Source organism: Haliaeetus albicilla, chromosome 2 (genome assembly GCF_947461875.1).
Source record: "Haliaeetus albicilla chromosome 2, bHalAlb1.1, whole genome shotgun sequence".
Lineage (NCBI taxonomy): Eukaryota > Metazoa > Chordata > Aves > Accipitriformes > Accipitridae > Haliaeetus > Haliaeetus albicilla.
The window spans coordinates 75,332,162-75,351,487 of record NC_091484.1 but is presented as its reverse complement, the minus strand read 5'-3'; the positions used below and the strand labels follow the sequence as shown (position 1 = coordinate 75,351,487).

Genomic DNA, 19,326 nt, shown 5'->3' with positions numbered 1-19,326 from the left:
AAGACGCGAAACAAACAAACAAAAAACAACGAAAGGAACAACTGATTAAAGATAAACAAAGGAATAGTAAAATAAATGGATTTAAAATAAATAAAAAAATCAAGTTGATAAAGAAAAATAAACAAAAAAATAATAAAGGAAAGGGGGGGAAGGGGGCAGAAAGGGGGGAAAGGAAAGGTAAAGAAAAAGGAAAAAAAATAAAGACGAAATAGCAATAAAGCAAAGAAGAAAAACAAAGGAAATATTTTCAAATAAAAATAAATTAACAAAAAAAATTAAAATTAAATAAATTTAAAAGGAATATAAAACCCCATGCATTCGGGGCATTTGAACAAAGCGGGACGCCAGGACAAAGGGACACGCAGAGCCGCAGGGTCCAAGAACTGCACAGATTCATTATTTCGAGCAAACCCCACCAACCATCAGCTCCACCCCTGCCTTGTCACCCCCTCCCCCCCCCAGCCCCACTGCCACCCGGGATGGTCATGGTCATGGTCACGGTCACGCCAGGCAGCCCCACTAGGAAAGGACTATACTGGTGTGCAGGGGACAGGCGATGTCCCCCTCCGGCTTCCCCCCCACCAGAGAAAATCATTTCTCGATGGATACATGACGATGCGGCGCACAGGGAAAGCCACGGGGCCTGCTACAGGCAAAATAAAATTCAAAAACAAAACAAAACAACCAAAAAACAACTTTACATGGCATAATATTACATTCTCTTTTCCTAGTTTCATTCTGTACATCGGAACACTGCGAGGGTTTTAAAAAATAAAAAGGCAAAGGCACCTGAGGAGTGAGTCGCACACACGCACACGTGCACACACACGTGTGCACACACACACACATGCACACACGAGCCGCATCCATCCACAGGAGAATTTGGGTGGTTTGAGGGCCCTGAGAGCGTTTCGGGGCAGCCCAGACCCAGAGTGGCCGGGCACCCCGTTTTGCTCTCAAGGCTTTGGAAAGAAGGAAAACACCCACCCATCAATGAAGGGCTGAGAAAATCAAAACCAAACATATTCAATGAAATAGGAGAAAACAGCTTAAAAATGGGTTTGGGTTTCGGGTTTTTTTTATAGCTTTGGTGAAAACACACTTTGTTACCCTCTTCTGACAAAACCCTTCCCAGCCAACACTGATCGTTCTTTTTTCTTGTATTTTTTTCCATCCATCCCATATTACTGAACAGATTGATGGATTTGGTCCTATTCACAGAATAAAATTCTTCATTCCCCCCTCGGAGAAAGGAGACGACTTTAACCCCCCTCCCCGAGGAGGGCTGCCCATCACCGCTGTGGTCGACTGGCACAAACCCCTGGTGCTGTCCCGCCACAGCCCCCCGGCTTCACTGGAGCCCAAGCCTGGATAATAACTGGCCTCCGCAGCTTTGCAGGCAAATTTATAGGGAATCCTTTTAGCTATTTCTTCTAATTTGCCCTAACGCTACCAGTGTTGTTTTGTTGTTTGTTTTTTTTTTAAACTGAAATAACTCGAATTTTTGCTTCTCTTTTCAGAGGTGTGGACAAGGAAATGCTCCCACCGCCACACCCGCGGTGCAAAGTCTTGATCTGTTTCACGTGGAAGAATTCAAGGATGTGTGAAGTCACACGAACAACCAATTTCTCAATTTCCTCTTCAGTCCAAGCAACAGTTTTCATTTTCAATTAAAAACAATATCAAAATAAACCTGTGTTCGACACACTGGCCTGAAGACAGCAACCTCCCAGGAATTGCTTATTTAACCCTTTGCTGAGCTGGGTGGAAATAGCTAATGCAGCAGTGAAGGGAGAGGTGGGATGGTGCAATTAATTTGTCCACAACAACCAAGATCTGATTAATTAATTAATTAGCTTCCAGGGACTCTGTGCATGCTCCCTGCCCAGGTTTTCCAGCAGGGCAGAGCTGGTCAAAGAAGCTGTAGCCCAACTCCGCTTTCAACTGGCTCGTTTTGTCCTACAACTTCAAATATACTGCGGAAAGAAATCTGCTTCCAGCTGCCCTCGACGGACGCAGCTCTGCTCTCCCGGTCTGAGGCTTCATGGTCCTGCAGCTGCTCTCTCAGGCACCACCATGGAGGTGATGTCCCCCTTCCCTGCACCCAGGGCTGGTCCCATGAGGCATGGAGGAGAAGGCACCCAGCCCTCGGCAGCCCAGATCCACAGGCACCGGTCCTCTCTGCCTAATTTTAGGCTCCCGCTTGGGTTTTACGGAGACCCACTGGGATCCTCCTGCAGCTCCACTTCCAAGACGCCTTGCCGTTCCTCCAGCCCCACTGTAGTGGCGTGAGCATGGGTTAGCGGGGCTACGGCTCTACGGCGAGCCGCCCTCGCCAAGATCCCCTCCAGCTCCCACCTGAACCCTGATGGTTCCCAGCACGAACTGGCTGGTGCTCAGCCCTGCCCACCGCAGGCATCGACAGCATTTAAACATCCTTCTGCACGGCCCGTGGCAGAGGTCCCAGGCATCCGTCCGTGGGTGTACCCCACAGAGACCTCCTGCACCCCGAAAAGACCCCCTTCTTCCAAGACTCACACACACACGCGTGCACACACACACACACACACGCACAAAGGCAAAGTCAACACGGCTGCTGCATCATCGCACCCGACTCCGTGTTTTGTGCCGAGTCGAGCATCACTCCTTGATTGTAACCGCTTAAGGCACAGAACAGTATTAAACGCTGCCCCGCTGGAGACTCTGGCTGGTCCCACGACCTCCAGGAGGGTTCAGTCCCCTGTGAACGGGGACACCCAGGTCACCCCAACTCTGTGGTCTGAGGATCATCTCCTCTGGCTTGGCCGAAGCTCCTGTCTGTTCCCCTGCGAAAGGTGGTGGTCGCCACTGAGCATCTTATTCCTCCGCCGGTCCCGGGGATGCTGCCAGCGTCACTGTTGTGCTGGAGGGGGACAGATCCCATGTGCTGCACTTTCCCCAAGAGGTAAGTAACATGGCAAGGGGAGACAACCCCGGTATCGCTGGCGGCAAGGAGGTTACTTGGTCCGAGGCCAGCACCCGCGCAGTCCGGGAAAATCCCTTGCTCCGAATTCCGGGCGCCAACAGTCCCGAGCGCAGCTGGGAAATCCAACAATGTGGCGGGTGCCGAGGCAGCAACGAGCAAGACGGGGTCTGCGGCAGCCACTGCCAGGACAGCCCAGGGCAGAGGTCTGAACCGCAGAGCGCAAAAGGCCGCGGGTCTGGCGACCGCCCCCCTCCCGCCGGCGTTTCCCCATCCCCGCTGCCAGGGGCTCAGAGCCCGCAGTTGACGAAGGGGTGTCTCAGCAGGTCCTCGGCCGTTGGCCTCCGCTTCTCCTCCACAAAGATCTGCTTGAGGAAGTTGCGACAGGAGTTTGAGACGCCGTCAGGGAGCTGGGGGTTGGTGGGCTGGGTGGCGATTTTAAAAATAGCCGCCATGGCTTCAAACTCTGCCCACGGTGGCTTCTCCGTTAACATCTCCACCACGGTGCAGGCCACGCTCCTGCAACAACGCCAAGCACACAGGGGTGAGACAGCGGGTAAGGGACTGGAGTGGCGGCTGTGCATTTGAAGTCTAATGGGCTCTAGGATTGCGCCTGCCTGAACGGACCACGCAGGGAGCAAACCCACACCAGAGATGGGCGCACATCTGGTATGTTTGGCCCCCTGAAGCTCGCTCTTCACACGGGTCCTTGGCGCTGGGCTCTCCACTCCCACGAGCTGGAGTGAACTTGCAAGCCTCGCCCTAAAGCTGGTGGCTTTTCTGACTACACTAACTGGCAGATATCAAGTTTCATGAAAGCGTGTGAAGGACCTTATTGGTCCCTCAAGGGAAACTCAGGCACAAGTTTAGACACCACAGTTTCAGCAATAGCATGTAGTTCCCCAGGAAGCTGAGCCAGATTGAACCACGTTTGCCTACATCCAATTTCATCTCCGATGTGCATCTGAGAAGGAGCATGTCAGATGAATAGCAAAGAGCCTGAGAGGTTTCCCTGTGCTTGCTGAGGAGTTCTCATCTCAGCAGGGACCCTCTCTGCCACCTCCATTCATAGTTGCTCCTAAAAAACTGAACCATATTTCCCTCTCATCAGCCAGAGCAGGTGGTGCAGGGTACATGGCTGCCTGCTAAGGACTCCCTAGCTTCCCCCCCAAGCAGGGCTCTGTTGGAGGGACTAGTTTTTGTTGACCCTACTTGCTTGGGCACCCAATGGAAAGCATACTGCGAAGACAGTGCTTCCTCCTCATTGGGAGGATTAGTAGTGTTATCTCAACTCTTTCAGGCTCCAGCTGACATCCTCCACAAATCAAAACATTCACAAGCAGCCAATGATTTTGGTTGTCTTCATGCCTGAGCCGTATGCAAACATATAGCAGCAGATTTTGAGAGGCCACACAAGATCCCCCTGAGCCTCTGAGCTGAGTTTAGCTAACCTAAAATCAGGGCCACCAAAACTCAACAGCTCTTTTAGTAAACTTTGTTATCAACCTGCTTTCCAGTACTGAAGAGCAGCTACAGGGATGAGCTGCACATGACCCTCACACATGATAAGAGCTTCCAAAAGCAAGCTGTGATTCTGAGTGCTCCTGTTTTGGGCCCTTCAGCTACAACACGCTCTCTCTGGATATCTGCATAGTTGATCCTAATAGTTAGCTCCTACTTCCATCCTTTGCACTGCTCCGTCTTCCAACTACTAGCTGTTGCTCCCATTACAACTTCCCAATGGGATTGTGCAGTTTAAGCAGCAGTGGTGGGGTTTCTACTGTATTCCTTACCACACATCAGCTTTCCTTCCGTAGCCCTCTCCACTGATAACTTCTGGGCTCATCCAGTACGGTGTTCCCGTGACAGATTTAATCCCAGTCCCAGACATGCAGATGGTCTGGATGCGTTTGCTGGCCCCAAAATCTCCAAGTTTCACATTTCCAGCAGAATCTCTCAAAATATTGGCACCTGGGGTGAAAAGCAAAAACAAAAACCCCAAGAGATGAAGCAGTAACCTGAATCGAAGTGGCTACAGTGAGGAGAGCGGGAAGGGCACAGGCAAAGAGTCAGACATGAGGGAGCCCAAAGGGCCTTGTGGGGGTTGGACTCAGCATTACGTAAAACCCCTTTCTCCTAAGGCAGCTGCTCTCCCTAAGGGTTGACTCCCACCGGCATCTCCTCACTCAGCAGGTTTTCCAAAAGTGAGCAGTGAATGGGAGATGACAGATCATATCCGCCCCCCCCCCGTCCCCGACAGCAGAACAGAGCCTCAGATCTCTCTGAATGCCAGGGTCTCTCAGTTCTTGGGTATGTTACAACCAGGTTTTTAGATGTGTAAGGGCAGTTAACAATAATCCCTTTCAAGAATACTTAATCTGGGCTTCCCAAGCAGAAAAACAGCACAAGATTTTGGTTTCAGCTGCTTGTTCAATTCTCATGGTTCAAGCTGGTGAAGGCCAGGGACAAAAATACTTTAAATACCAGATCCCAGCACTATGTTTTGCACAAGAATTTATATTGGGATGGGAGGAGGTTGGGTTGAACAAATGCAAGCAAGCAAGAAGCTTCTCTGTATTATCTATTCACCTTTAATGTCCCTGTGGACAATCATATTGCTGTGTAAGTAGAAGACTCCCTGCAGGATCTGCCTGGTGTACTTCCGTGTGACGTTCTCGGTCAGAGCACCGTAAGCTTTTAGCTGGTCCTTTATTGAGCCCTGTTGCAAAGAAACAACACGCACCAACCGTAAGGACCAGCAGAACCATCATGTCACAGTGACTTTTTAAACTTTCCTGACCACTCTACCTTCCAGCTCAAAAACCCCCACTCTGCTGTAGAAACAGCAAGATAAAAATCCACTGAGTGCTGAATGGAGCAAAGACTTGTCCTCAGTGTCCCAGATCCCCATGGAGAAAAAGGTATGGTCTCTGGTGCGTAGCAGTGCTACCTTCTGCCAACATTACAGATCTTTTTCCCCCTCTAGTGGCTGGATGTCACCAATAGCTCATGGAGAAGGACTAAACTGATGAGGAGTTACAACTCAAGTGAGAGGATCAACTCGACTAGTTCTTCAGGGCCAAGCTGATGAGTCAGTCTTCACTGAAGCTTCCTCCCACAACTTCTCACAGCAAGGAGTGAGCCATGAGGCAGACAGACTCTTGAGGGACATGTTCAGCCCCACATGGGACTGCTTCAACAAGACAACCCAGGGTAGACAATTTGCAAGTACCTGAATTTCTGACCCAGGCATGCAGGCTCCTACTGGTTTGATTTTATTGATCAAAGAGGAAAGGAAGCAGGGGTGCAGACATCTATCATCTGCAAGAGGTTGACCCCCTTGGTTTTAGCTATATTTTCTGTCCACTTGGAAATGGATGTCCCTCACTGTGCCAGAGCTGGGTTTTAGCACGGGTGAACCAAAGGCAGATTTGGGGTCCAGAGAGGTCACACACAGCTTTACCTCCAGTATTCAGATTAGCTGGAAAGCAGGAGGGGAAACTCATCCTGTTTCTGCCTGTCCTGCAGCTCTGGGGTTGATCCAAGATTGCCATAGTCCTTCTGTTCTGGAAACAGCAGGCTGTTCTGCTCCAAGTCACTCAAACTGTGTCAGCTTTTCCACATCCACCCACCTCTGCTGTTGCTCTGCCCAGCTACTGCTTTGGCCTTCTTTTGAGGCTGGTGGTGATCCTATGGATGGGCCTCTCCATTTCCTTTCACACTGCTGCTGAAGTAGCTTGAGATGCTCTGAAATTACCCCCTCATAGAACTTGTATGCAGGGTATGTTTCCTCACCCACAACCAAACAACCCTTCCTAACCTGGCCTCCCTCACCCTGATGGGGGGGACATCAAACAAGAAGGGGAAACAGGGTCTTCAAGGCCTGTGGTCAAATAAACCATTCTGTTTTCCAAGCATAAATTTAAAAAAATAGTTTATGGGCAGGGCAGCACAGAGAAGACAGAGTCAGCCTTTTAATGGGGGCAATCATAAGAATACCAGGCTAATGGTGCACCCAAGCTTGACCCTATGAAAATTTTGCCAAGTTGGCTGTGTTAAATCAGAAGCTTGGCCAGACCCAGCATTGCAGAGCTGCTGTCCTGCAAGGTTTGGGAACTCATTCACTTCCACTGGCCTTGGAAACAAAAGCCCTGAGCTGCTTTTGTGAAATGAGCCGTTGTTGCAGCACGGAAGTCAATCTGTATTTGGTCAGAGCTCTGGTTTATCATTAAAAAAAACAAATATTCAACTTCCAGCCCTGCGGGACACTGCCCCAGTATCAAATGTTGGTTTCCTGACTGCTAACAAACATCGGCACGCTGCAGAATAAGCAGCAAGGAGACTGCTGAAACTCCTGGAGTTTACTCCTCTGGGTCCATGCCTCCTGGTAAGGCCTGAAAGTAAGATGCCTGCCTACAGGAAGAGAGGGAGGACAGGGCTTGGAAGGGACTCAAATGCATGGAAGTCCACCTGATTACTCATGTGCAAGATGCATTAGGAGAGCTTCTAGCACGTTTATTAATAACCAAAATTATTTGCGACCAGATGACTTAATAGTCCCTTCTGACCTTACAAATTCTGTATGAACAAGGGTTTATTCTCCCACACTCTGGGGAATGAATCCAACTGGACAGGCAGGATTTAGGAGAACAGATCCTCTGGCAATGTAAATAGAGTTATGGTAGTTTATACCAACCAATGACTTCGTCTAGATAGCTGATGTAATTCACATGCTCGCAAACAGAGAAAGAGATGTTCAGCTAATCTGCCTACATTCTCCAGCCCCTTCTTAGACTCTCTCAAAGCTTTCTGATCTTCTTTTTCCCCAGGGCTATCTCATCCTACATCAGCAAAGTCACAAACTGAAGCCACTCCTGCACAAGAGGATAATGCTACCAAGAAAAAGTTCTGTCCTGAACAAGAGAAGACTTACAAGAGAGTAACACTGTTTTTAATACACACGTGCTGAAAGCCATAAATAATTGGTGACAGCTGTGGGTGGACAGTTGTACTATTAGCTTTTCCTGCAGGGATTTGCAATAAATACTTAAGGATGGGCTCAGGCCACAGTGTTTGGAGCCAGATCTGGATCATGTCCCACATTCACCAAGTTCAGATTCCAGACTGTGAACACACCCTGCTCCAAGATTCAAACCTAAAACCTGCCTTCAAGGCTTTTGATTTTACCCTGTGCATGTTCAGGGGCTTCACCATGACATCCGACTCATAACCTAAGCTTTCCCAAACCTTAGGGATGCATCCACTGTTTTGGTTTGGCTCATAGAGCAGCTCAGCTGAACAGTTTAACTCCAGATCCAAATTTCACCAAACTCCAGGGCAGTCTAAATCTGTTTTCTGTCACTCAGGACAATCTTTAGCAGGAACCGCACTTACCCCTGGCATGTATTCAACAAAGATAGACAGTTTCTTCTCCTCAGGATCCCGCAAGCACCCGTAGTACTGCACTATCCTGTCATGACGGAGAGTCTTCAACAGCTGAATCTCACATTCTAAGGCATTCACCTCCTGCAACAGAACAGACATGCTTCATGACAAAAGGGAATGGTTACGTTGGGAATATTATCCAAATACTGCTCGATGCTGAGCACTCTTTTCATAGCACTTGTGAATCTGCCCACTAGGACACCATCCACATAAGGCTGAGAAATGAGAAGCGCTGCCCTAAGAAAAAAGGTAAGGAGAAAGACAGATAGGATATACACAAGGGCTTAGCTTTGAGACAGGTTTACTTATTATTACTTGTGTTCAAGTTTTTCTGGAAAGATGTGAATGAAGACACCAGCAAAACTAATGCAGCACCCAGAGTGGGAAGAAGGTGAAGGGAGCAAGGCCAAAACTAAGGAAGAGCAGACAGACCTGCAAGAGATGATACTTGAGACAGAGCGGGACAACATGACCAAGGAACTAGAGAAGTCACCAGAGCACGCTGACTGGTGCCACAAGCCATTCAGGACCACTCCGAAGAGGGAAAACAACATATACTGTCTCCAGACACTGCCTTCCATCAGGGACACGGACCCCTCTGCCACCTCTACCCTCAGCCTCCAGCCCACAATTCCCCAACGTGCTGCAGAACACAGTCCTGCCCTCGTACTCACTTTACTTGTCTCTTGACTGTCTGGGTCGAAAGGCACCTGCTTTACTGACAGCTCCCGGCCAGTGTCAGCATCGTAGCAGAGATAAACTTCCCCAAAAGCTCCTCTTCCAAGCAGCTTCCCCAGCCTCCAGTTCACAGGTGCCTGCAGGGCTACAGAAGAGAGGAGAGGGTTGAAAGAAGAGCACAGCAGGAAGACTTCAGCATCAGGGTCCATCTGAGCCTACAGAATGCTGATCAGGCTCATAATGAGCTCACCAGGGCAGCAGTGAGCCACTCTCTCCCCAGGGGCACCATAACAAGCCAGTTTTAACTGCACTAGTGCTACTGGTGTGTGTGTGGGATGTCTCCCAGTCTACATTAGTATAAAGCAGAAACAAGTCCCAGAAAAGTCACATTTTTTTAAGAGTCCTTCCTCCAAAAACTGCCTTCTTAGCCAATGTCGGACTTTCTGTCCTCCGCTGTAGGAGTGGTTAGGATACAGCATGGCAGAGCAGCAACCCAGGCAGGGACCAGTAAAGAGTTTTATCTCACTGGTCATTCCTAGGTTGTTATCCATTACCAAACAGGCCCAGAATGCACCAAATTCTATAGCATGGGCAGTCTTGCAATACCAGAGCAGCCTGCAACACCACCTTTGGGTGCTGGGATGATAGCAATGTAAGCCAAGGAACAGAGCCTCTGTACGCATTCGCTCCCACATCCCAAGTCTCCTGGAAGCTTCTGCTGCACGAGCACACTGACAGTCCAACACACTCAGCAAGTGATGAACACCAGCTGACCCTACAGACGATCTCAGCTCAAGGCCAAGGTAAGATACTGTGTGTTGCATTAAGTCTTCCTCATTGAGACATAAGTAAGCGCAGTGAGCCTCATGTTGGGGGTGGAATCAAAGTGCATTCACACATGGTTAGCTTAACTGACACCCAGTAACTCAGCAGGTCATGGTAACATAATTTTCTGTCAAGACCTGGATGTACTGAGACCTCAGACACTAGTGGCTTTGATTCACTTACAGTTCCTAGCTTTTGTAGGGGAGGTGCTGAACACCTGCAGACCTTTTTCACAATTGTTCCACCATTTGGGCCTGTACTCGTCGTACTGCAAGGTGCTGAGCTTGCTGTCCCCATTAAAGCTCTTAGTTCGGCTAGAAGGGACAAGCTGAAACAGGTTCTCCTGTGGGAAGTAACTCCTGGGGAAAGTCCTCCGGCCTGCAGGAGAAAAGGGGAAGAGTTATAGCAAGAATGCACACACCAGCTTGGATCTACCTATCACCACCTTCTTACATTGCTTCCCAGATCCAGTGATGCACCTCTTCAAATTAAACAAAATAAGTTTAATGAAACTGAAGCAAAGCCCTGGGAACATTTTTAATTCAATTTAAGAGTTGTTAACAGCAGGCATTACATCTAATGCAGATGTTTCCAGTGGGTACGCAACAGTTTAATTACATTAGGGGTTTTGTTGGTTGTTAATCACATATAAACTCTGACCAGGCAGGGATTTACTCTGCAAATTATCCCTGCCATCCCCTAAGTCCACGATACAAATGACCACACAAGCAGTGCCAGATCTCGTGATAACTGCTTTCACAAGGGTGGTATCAGTGAGAGATGAAGTTCAGTCTGGAAGGCTCAATATGCTGTCTGCATGTCCTCAGTATTTTTTTTTCCATGGGAATTTGATTCTTATTCAGTTTTGCCTCCCACCACTTGCAGTCTCATACAATGAAAGAAAGAGGAGCAAGAAGGTGATGGAGTGGTCCCCGAAGCTCGGAGCTTACCAGCTTAAAACAGAGATGTGAACAGATACTGCTACCTTGAAATTGCTAGGGGATTTCCTACAGCTCTGTGAGAAACCTGCTGTAAAGGTCACAAACAAGCATCCTCAAAAGCAAGCAATTTAGGGGAACAGAAAGGTTGATATTGCCAGGGGTGAGAAATGCCAGTCATCCATGTGGTGAAGTTAAAACAGGTGTAAGCAGAGGAGATGCTGAACACCGACTTTCATACATGCTGTAGATGCTCAGCACTTCCTAAACCCAGACCCACAAGGTCTTACAGAGGATGCTCTTCAGAATACACAAGTGAATCACAAATTACTTGGTGGTTCTCCTTTTATTAGAAACCTCTCCTTCCCAAGTCTCTCCAGTCCTAGGCATTGTCACAAGCCATCGAGACCTTGGACTGAGCACCTCCCTCCCCCCCTACCCTCCGTCATTTTCTTACCGTCACTGTAGTCCTTGCGACTTTGGGAGAGGTGGTACTGCCTCGGGAAGGTCCCACCTTTACCAAACCTCTCGCAGAACGGGATGTCAAAATCTGACAGGAGGGAAGAAGACACATGTTTCTGAGATCAGCTCAGTATCAAATGCCCAGAGCATTTCTTATGGGAAAGCATTCTGGTCTTCATGCTGAATTACAGGCAAGAACAAAGTGACAAGCTGTTCATTTACATGACCATATATTTCCCAAGGCTCACTCCGAAATCTGTCCAGTGACATACTCCTTAGTGGAAAATAAGGGCTAGACTCACTGGCCTTGGTGCCCCTAAATCAAAGAGGTTTAACTGCTTACTTTATGGACCCTGGCCTACACTGTTCAAATACAAGGCAGGGGATTAACATAGACTACATAGACTACTGGTTTCCAAGACAGAGCACTAAACATCTTATTTGTACATGGAAAATGCAAAAATTAGCGTGGAAACAGAACTGCCAGGCAGGGTCAGGGCCCAGATCCATTTACTCCAAAACCTCTGCTCTCATAACAGCTATTTCCAGGGAAATGCAAAAATCCAGCACTTGGCTAACACCGGACAATCTCTCCCCTCTTTCGTTTCAGATGCAGCTCCTGACCTCCGAAAGACAGAGACAAATTTATACCCCAGAGCTCCAAACTTTTATATTTACTTTGATTAAATGCTAGAAAGAGAGTTGGAATATACAGAAGGGATTAAAGACCATCAGAGTTTAGATTAGACACGAGATTATGAGAGAGATGGATGGACATATGAGATAACGACTTTTTTTTAATAAAAAAATGCTGCACAGAAAGCCATTGCTGGTAGCACCGAATAATTTGAGATTAAAATATCTGTCACTTCCCCCCCCCATCTTTCGCGTCCTGTTTTTCCTCCATCCAACTCTAATGACACAGTCCATTCTGATTGTTTGTTTGTCTTAGCCTGGGGCCAGGAGCCGCTCCTTGGAGACCGTTCCTGGCCTCTGCTGCACTTCAGCATGATTTCCCCATTACAGCAGCGCGCAAGAGGAGTGCATAATGGCTGAAATACGGTCAGCAAGAAAAGCAACAAGGACAGGTCAAAAGGTTCTCGGCAAGCCACGTGTGAGCAACGATGCAGAGTGGTGTCTCAAAGCAAAATGCCTCCCCTACCTCTAGGGATGTATTAAAACCTTCAGTGACGTGGAGTGACTGCAGCTTCATGTCTACAGTTCAATCTAGAAATCCTGCCTCAGGCCAGAAATGAGTTATCATGCCACAGGCTGACTCCTATTTGTTCATTTTTAATAGTGAAAGTCATTACAATATTACAGAGTTTCCATGATTTAACCAGCTGGATGTTTATAAATGATTAAGCAGTAACCTAAGATCCTTGCAAGTTACCAATACACTTTCTCTAACAGCATTTGCAGTATTACAGACAATTATTAATGCAAGTGGAAGAGGTATAACTCCCTAGAGAGTTTGGGACTTGGGTTTTGCTATGTAGGAAGTCAGGATTCAGAAAGTGCAGCTCACGGGTACTAACAGAGACAAAAGGTGATCCCACAAAGCTGTTTCCAGCTTGGCAGAACCTCGCAGTTGTCTCCAAATACAAGAGCAAGGCCCCCTCAGCAACTTCTTCCAACACAGAACTCAACTCTGATCTTTCAAACAGCTTTACTTGCTTGCATCCATTTACTTCAGGGCTCTTGCTACCCAGTTTGGACTGTTGTTGCTGTAAATTGATTCCCAAACCAGGCCCAAAGGTTCTTCAGTGCTACCACTATTACTACAGAGCCAAGAAGGGTTAATGATGACAAGATCAGCCCTGCCTGTGTTTCATGCTCTGGGTCTTTTGATTTTAGGAAACATTCATGTTTGATCATTGCAGGGTCATTTTTGAAGTGTAAACTAAGAAATGGAGCTGGTTTGCTTGATTGATTGTTTTTAATTACTTTTCATGCAGTACCATCCCTCTAATAGCCTTTATCCAGTCTCTTTACTACATGTTTTTCATACTTTTAAGCAACTACAAACCTCAAAGAGTGCTTACCCATGCAATCAAGACTGTCTTTGGGATGGGTCTTCCTTCCAGGAACAGGGGTTTGGGTAAAGGGAGGGCTGCAAAGAGATGAAAAAAAAAAAAAAAAAAAAGATACACTTTATTATATCAGAAAGGCTATGGAATGAATTAGGAAGGGATTACAAGCAGAAAGGACAGGCTACACTGCAAGATGCACTGATCACTGATCAGCCCAGTCTACCCAACTGAGCTGCCATCCTCAACCTGCACAAGAATGAAGATTGGTTTTTTGCTGGATCACAGCTTGTTCCTGTGGCAAACAAAAGGGATGCTGCAAAAAACACAGTCACCAGGCTGAAAATAAGCAGCCAAAGACCATAGCACCTATGCACAAGATGGCACGAAAGGAGGGCTGCAGATGTCTCTTCCCTCAAGGTCAAGCTTTCAACCGTGCAACTCTGCTTTCTATGAACATTGCTGAGTTGCTGCAGATGTACACACTGGAGTCCTTCATACGGGTCTCCCCTTCTCTGCAACTTCATCCCCCACCTTCCTCACACAGGAAGGTCTGTACCACAACTGGGCACACGCACCTTCACGGAAGACCAGGAGGGAGAGTGCAGGACTGGTGCTTCAAGGCTCAAGGTCTTTAAACTACATTGAGAGGATGATAAAGCACTGCAAGGGGATCTCAGCAATCCTAATTTCACCCCAGCCTCTGTAAAGGCCAACAGGGTGATCTGCACAGGTTGCTTTTCCACTCTCCCTTTTAACAAAATGCCCATAGTAGTAGAAATCTGCTTTGTAAAGTGCTCTGAAATCTACTCATGTCAAAGCTGATCACAGCAGGTTTGCTACAGCAAAGATGAATTTGTTGTGTTATTTCTTAGCATCAGACTTGTCACGATGCCTGGTGACTAGCTGTGCCCTCTTGAGGCTAATGCCGTCTCAAGCAATTGGCTGCAAGAGCTCAGCTACATCTTTGCAGGAATAGTCATACTTACTCCTCTTTCTGCCTTTGAAGAACACAGCCCTCCTCCTGCCTTTTCCAGCTCCTAAACCCCATGACTGACAACAGCTGCCTGCTTCTTTGTATGTGAAATCAATCCACACTACCCTCTCGCAACCATACCTAACACTCTTCTCTCAGTTCACAATCAAGTGTTACAATCACGCCATGCTCCTTCTGTTCTTCCTAGCAAAGTCTATGCAAAAGCAAAGCTGGGGCATAGAGCCTGGGAGCACAAGGAATCCAGCTTCGATACAGCAGCAACAATGAGCAAATACATTACAGGAAATTATTAAAAGCCACAAAAAGGAAACGGACCTCGATGCTGAGACAGATCCAAAGCACACAGAGCTGCAAACCCAAAGCACGCTACACAATCAAATCAACACAACGCAGACCTGCTGGAACACAGCCTCGATGCTGTATGGCAAACACAACGGGGGGGGGGGGGGGGGGCGGGAATAAAAAGAAAATCTTTGATGCAGATGGAAAAAAAGATATATTGCTTCCCAAAAGGACACTGTGTCTTATACACAGCCTACTGTGCACAGCAGCAGACATACAGTTGCTGTGCACGTGTGAGCTTGGACCAACCAGCCGCACCAACTATTGAATTGCAGCCTGTGTTAGTACAACGTGTCCTAGTTGCTTCCTGCTGAGAAGCTAAACTTAGTTGTTGCTCGTCTGGTGTCCTCAGCACCTTGACTGACACGCCTGTGGCTGCTGGCAGTGTACAGGGGCTGCCGAATTTACAAGTGGTCAATGGAGAGCAGACAGCATGCCTGGGGAGGACGTGGCACGTAGAGGCTAACAGAGTATTGACCTGGTGACTGCAGAAAGCCACGGGGGTAGGAAACGGATCTGATCGAAGCAGAAAACTGGGGCACACAAAGCCAGGCTGTCCGCAGATCCCCAGCTACTTTGTCCAGCTCAGATTACTGCAATTCAAATCATACCATTGCACAGATGTCTGTGCTAGGATCTGGTTTTTAGCGTTCAGGAGAAATTTGTTTCTCTCAGGTGCATCCTCATCCCAACAGGAACCTCAAGGGATGCCACTAATCCCACTCTTCTCCCACTATGGAGTGGAGGCTGCATTTCAGCTTCTGAACTTGGTGACGTGCACAACTCACCTGTCCACAGATCTGTCCAGCGACTGGCAGCTCCCAGACAGTGACTCATCGGGGCTGATGAAAGCTTCAAGCATCTGACAGTGAAAGAAAAGGGAAAACAATGAAACCATACACCATAGCTCTTCAAGCTCCAGTACTAGCAGACCTCTGCAGGGTCAACAAGGCTCCACTGAAGACGGCTGATTTACACCAGCTGATGCCAGCTCCAGTAGAGATGAGATCCAATCTAACAAAAGTTTTCTTCCCCATGGAAATCCATTTATGGTGCCCTCTTTGGATTATTGTTCTTTCCAACTGCTATTTACTAGTAGGGAAGCCGAGGCAAAGATAATTAGCACCCTGATGTTGAAACCATGCTGAGAAGTCAATGAGATTCAAAGTGCTCAAGTATTTGTTTAAAAAAAAAAAAAAGGTAATTAAAAAAAAAAAATCAGGGCACAAATGATGTGCCCAAGGCGAAGCAGCTATTGTGTGCCACAGCCAGGATCACAGCCCTGGACTCCTGACTTCCCCAAGATGTCCTGGCACACAAGACCAGCCTTCCTCTCTGGTGATAAGTGAAGCATCACCAGGGCTTTTGGCTGGAGGAACTGGCTTGGCTCTCACTAGCTCAGTGAGTCAAAAGCTGAAGTTGTGTTGCTTCCTGGATGAGACATTGTACTGGATGGGGTTATTTATAGCTGGTTAGTAACAATAGAGGTTTTGTATTGAGTAGCAAACCTAGGGGCTATGTGCATTTCTACGCGGAGCAGCACTTGCTCAGGGCCACGCTATGCTGCGGTCAATATGATGTTTCCTCCTGGCTGCAGACCCATTGTGGACACTCGCTAACCCCTACTCCAAAGCCAGCCCCAAGCCTAGCTCGTTCCCAGGAAAGCTGAGCAACAAGGGTTAAACACCACGTGGAGTCACCCTTTGCTGGCTCCTGGACTCACGTCGCTGCTCCTTCCTCCTGTACAGCAACAGCCTCCCTTTCCATGCGCTATTCCTGCGTTCAACCTCCTCAACCGGTTGTCATAACAGCTCGCATTGTTTTGGCAGGACAGTCCCAATTGGAAAGTGCGATTTTTCTCTGCTTCCCAGTTTTTACCCCAAAGCCTTATTCTTCAAAATGCACTAGCCAAAGAGGAGCAAGACCCCTGCTAGACCCCACTCCCCACCTCTGTCAGCCATGCCAGGTCTCCCCCAGCAGTTAAAATAATGCTGAAACAGAGTCATTTCTCAAAAGCATAAAATTGGGAATCTGAGCAGGCTCCATACTCAACCTCTGTTCATCTGCCAAGCTGGTGTCAAGGCAAAGACCGCAGTTACATCACAGGTTTGCACAGGGGCATCCCCCAAAAGGCAGCAAGCACCAGCTTGTAAGTGGTTTTCCACCAGGCACAAGAATATTCTGAGGGCAAAGCCCATATGGGGAAAAGCATGGCTGCTCAATGAGAAGAGATAAAAAAACAAAACCCCAAACCATCCCCAAATCCTCTTTTTCCTGCATTTAATTTGCCAGAGAAGGGCAGCAGGCCACCCACAGAGTGATGCTGGGGAAAAGCAAGGAGAGCATCTGGGAACCTTCATCAGGAGCAGGCTCAGGGCTCAGCTAACGCTAACAGAGCTCCATTAACAGCCAGTGGAGCTGTGCTGATTTACACCCAGGAGGGTTCATGGGGACCCTCCCCCTGCACACAGACACACTTTGTCTTAATCCTACCAAACGTGTTTGGAAGGCATGTGAAAACAATAGAAAGCCAACTTTTGGCTGCACGGAGCACAAAATACATCTGCACTCTGATGCTGCCAAGACTCACCCGGAGTGACTTCTTATTTTATTAATGGCTGTATAATAAACTGTTGAAAACACAACTTTGCCATGGAAACACTGGCACAGCCTGCACACAAAAGGGAAACCAGTGGGTGCTACTTGAGTGTAGGAAATTAACGTCTCCCCAGGCAGAATCCTTGGGGGCCGTCATAGCAGCCTCCTGGAGTGAGCTTAGTGCCTTCCAGATGTCCCTCCGTGGCCCTCCTGCATGGCCAACCCTGCTGCAAATTGTGGACCTAGTCCTGCCCTTCCAGGAGCTTTGCAAGAATGAATTTTGTGCCCAGACAGCCCAGCTGACTTCTCAGGACCTATACGAAGCTCTTTGGAGCTATAGGTTGAACAGAGATGCAAACAGAGAGGGAGATGTAAGCTGCTCCCCCTCTGGTCCCTTGACACCGCAGAGTTTCCCCCATCGTGGGTACCAGATTGACTGGAGGAAGAGGTACTGCTCATCACAGTGCTGAAGAACTAGCTGCTCTTTTATTACTGAGAGATTGGGATATCCAAACTCCTTATTAAGAGAGGAAAAAAAAAAATATATGGGGGAGGGACAGAGAGACAAAACCGCAGAGAGAGGCTGTGGGCAGGGCCAAGAACTGTAACTGGAGCTCAGGCAGAAACAGCACACGGGAAGAAGCAAGAGCTGCTGACATCCCCAGGCTGTTGCAATCGCAGGCAATTGGTTGCTTGGCACACTCCCTCGTGGTCCCCGGGATCCGGGAAGGCTGTGGCCACGAGGGCCTGACAGCTGGCGTGCATGCGTGTCCCAGATCTATGCTAATCCAGAGCTACCTGAGGGTGCCTGAGCATGTTCCTATCACTACTGCAGCTGGCTTTTAGGGTTCTTGGAAATCAGGCCTGCTGTTTCTTGAGCATGTCAAGCCCGGGGGCACCCATTCCTGGAAAAAGCTGGCCTGAGGCCCATGCATGGGGCCCGCTGGGAATTTAATGGTGGGAACGGCACTCACAGTGCAGCCTCCCTCGTGCCTAACACTGTCCTGGTTTAACCCACATGCCCTGGCCCACTTACATTCTGATCCATGGTCTCGGGGATGAACTCGCCCTCGCTGTTGATGCTGGTATAGGATCCTTGGCGAGCGATCTGCTGCTGCTCTTCAGGAACACTCCCTGGGGGTGGAGAACTCCGGCCAGTGTGCAGAGAGCCTAGGACATGGGAAAGGCATAGGTCAGGGAGAGGACTTGCCACATCCAAGTCCTTCCAGAGACAGTGTTCCAGTGATCGCAGACCTCCTGGAGATGCTGCTGGGTTTGAACTTGTGTGGAAGGAAACAGAGGAGCTAGAGATGTGATACTGTTCATAGGAATCCTAAAAAGCTTTTACAACAGGGACAGTTTATTACTGTGGGGCCATGCAACATCTAGCAGTCTTGGCCTTCAACCTACCCTGGATCCTAAGAGCTGTGCACTGTATCCAGGTGCTCTGTCGATGGCAGAAAGAAAAGGGCTCCAGAGTTTTGTTGTGATACAATCAGTCAATCTCAAAGCAAAACACAAACTCCAAACCCACCTCCCCTCTTTGACCTCCAGGCAAAGGATCACATCACTGATCACATCACTGCCTTGTTCAGCAATCTGGGGAACAGCTCAGGTGAACTCAGTGCAACATCACTTTAACATTTCTTATACGGAAAACAATTTGAACTCAAATACCCCTCTTCTCTCCCCCTTCCTATACGAAAGTAAAGGGGAAGAAAAACCAGCCCTCAAAGCCGAGAACCATGGGGAGGGGAACAATCTACAGGATCAGCTTGTCCCATGTCCTGCAAAGGGAGAGTTGCCTCCCCCGTCTGTAGCCCCAGAGGCTCCACACTTGCAGCTGGCAGAGCCTCCACACCAGGCAGAGCCACCTGGAAACCCCTAAGTTTGCACCTCAGCACAGACAGCAAGGCTTTTTCACAGGCTCCCCCTCAGGGCTCGTTTGCAGAAGGGGGTTTTCTATTCTGGAAGAGAATTCCACAGCTTCCTTACATGGACGTCCCATTCCTTCCCCTTATTCACCCAAATCCACCCTAACTAATTCCT

At 48.4% G+C, this 19,326-nt stretch overlaps 1 protein-coding gene across 3 annotated transcripts in view; it reads right to left on the bottom strand.

Annotated features, from left to right (window-relative positions):
* Positions 1 to 1,071: 1,071 nt before the first annotated feature.
* Positions 1,072 to 19,326, bottom strand: part of LOC104320698 (mitogen-activated protein kinase kinase kinase 3-like) — an 83,121-nt gene continuing 64,866 nt past the window's right edge. For all 3 annotated transcript variants that reach the window (XM_069778282.1, XM_069778285.1, XM_069778284.1), the window contains exons 8-17: positions 18,314 to 18,447; positions 15,468 to 15,541; positions 13,356 to 13,423; positions 11,306 to 11,398; positions 10,094 to 10,288; positions 9,082 to 9,230; positions 8,357 to 8,488; positions 5,552 to 5,681; positions 4,756 to 4,933; positions 1,072 to 3,481 (exon numbers count right to left, since the gene is read on the bottom strand). In XM_069778282.1, coding sequence (XP_069634383.1) covers positions 3,253 to 3,481; positions 4,756 to 4,933; positions 5,552 to 5,681; positions 8,357 to 8,488; positions 9,082 to 9,230; positions 10,094 to 10,288; positions 11,306 to 11,398; positions 13,356 to 13,423; positions 15,468 to 15,541; positions 18,314 to 18,447 — 1,382 coding nt within the window. In that variant the 3' untranslated portion in view covers positions 1,072 to 3,252. The remainder of the gene's footprint in view (positions 3,482 to 4,755; positions 4,934 to 5,551; positions 5,682 to 8,356; positions 8,489 to 9,081; positions 9,231 to 10,093; positions 10,289 to 11,305; positions 11,399 to 13,355; positions 13,424 to 15,467; positions 15,542 to 18,313; positions 18,448 to 19,326) is intronic.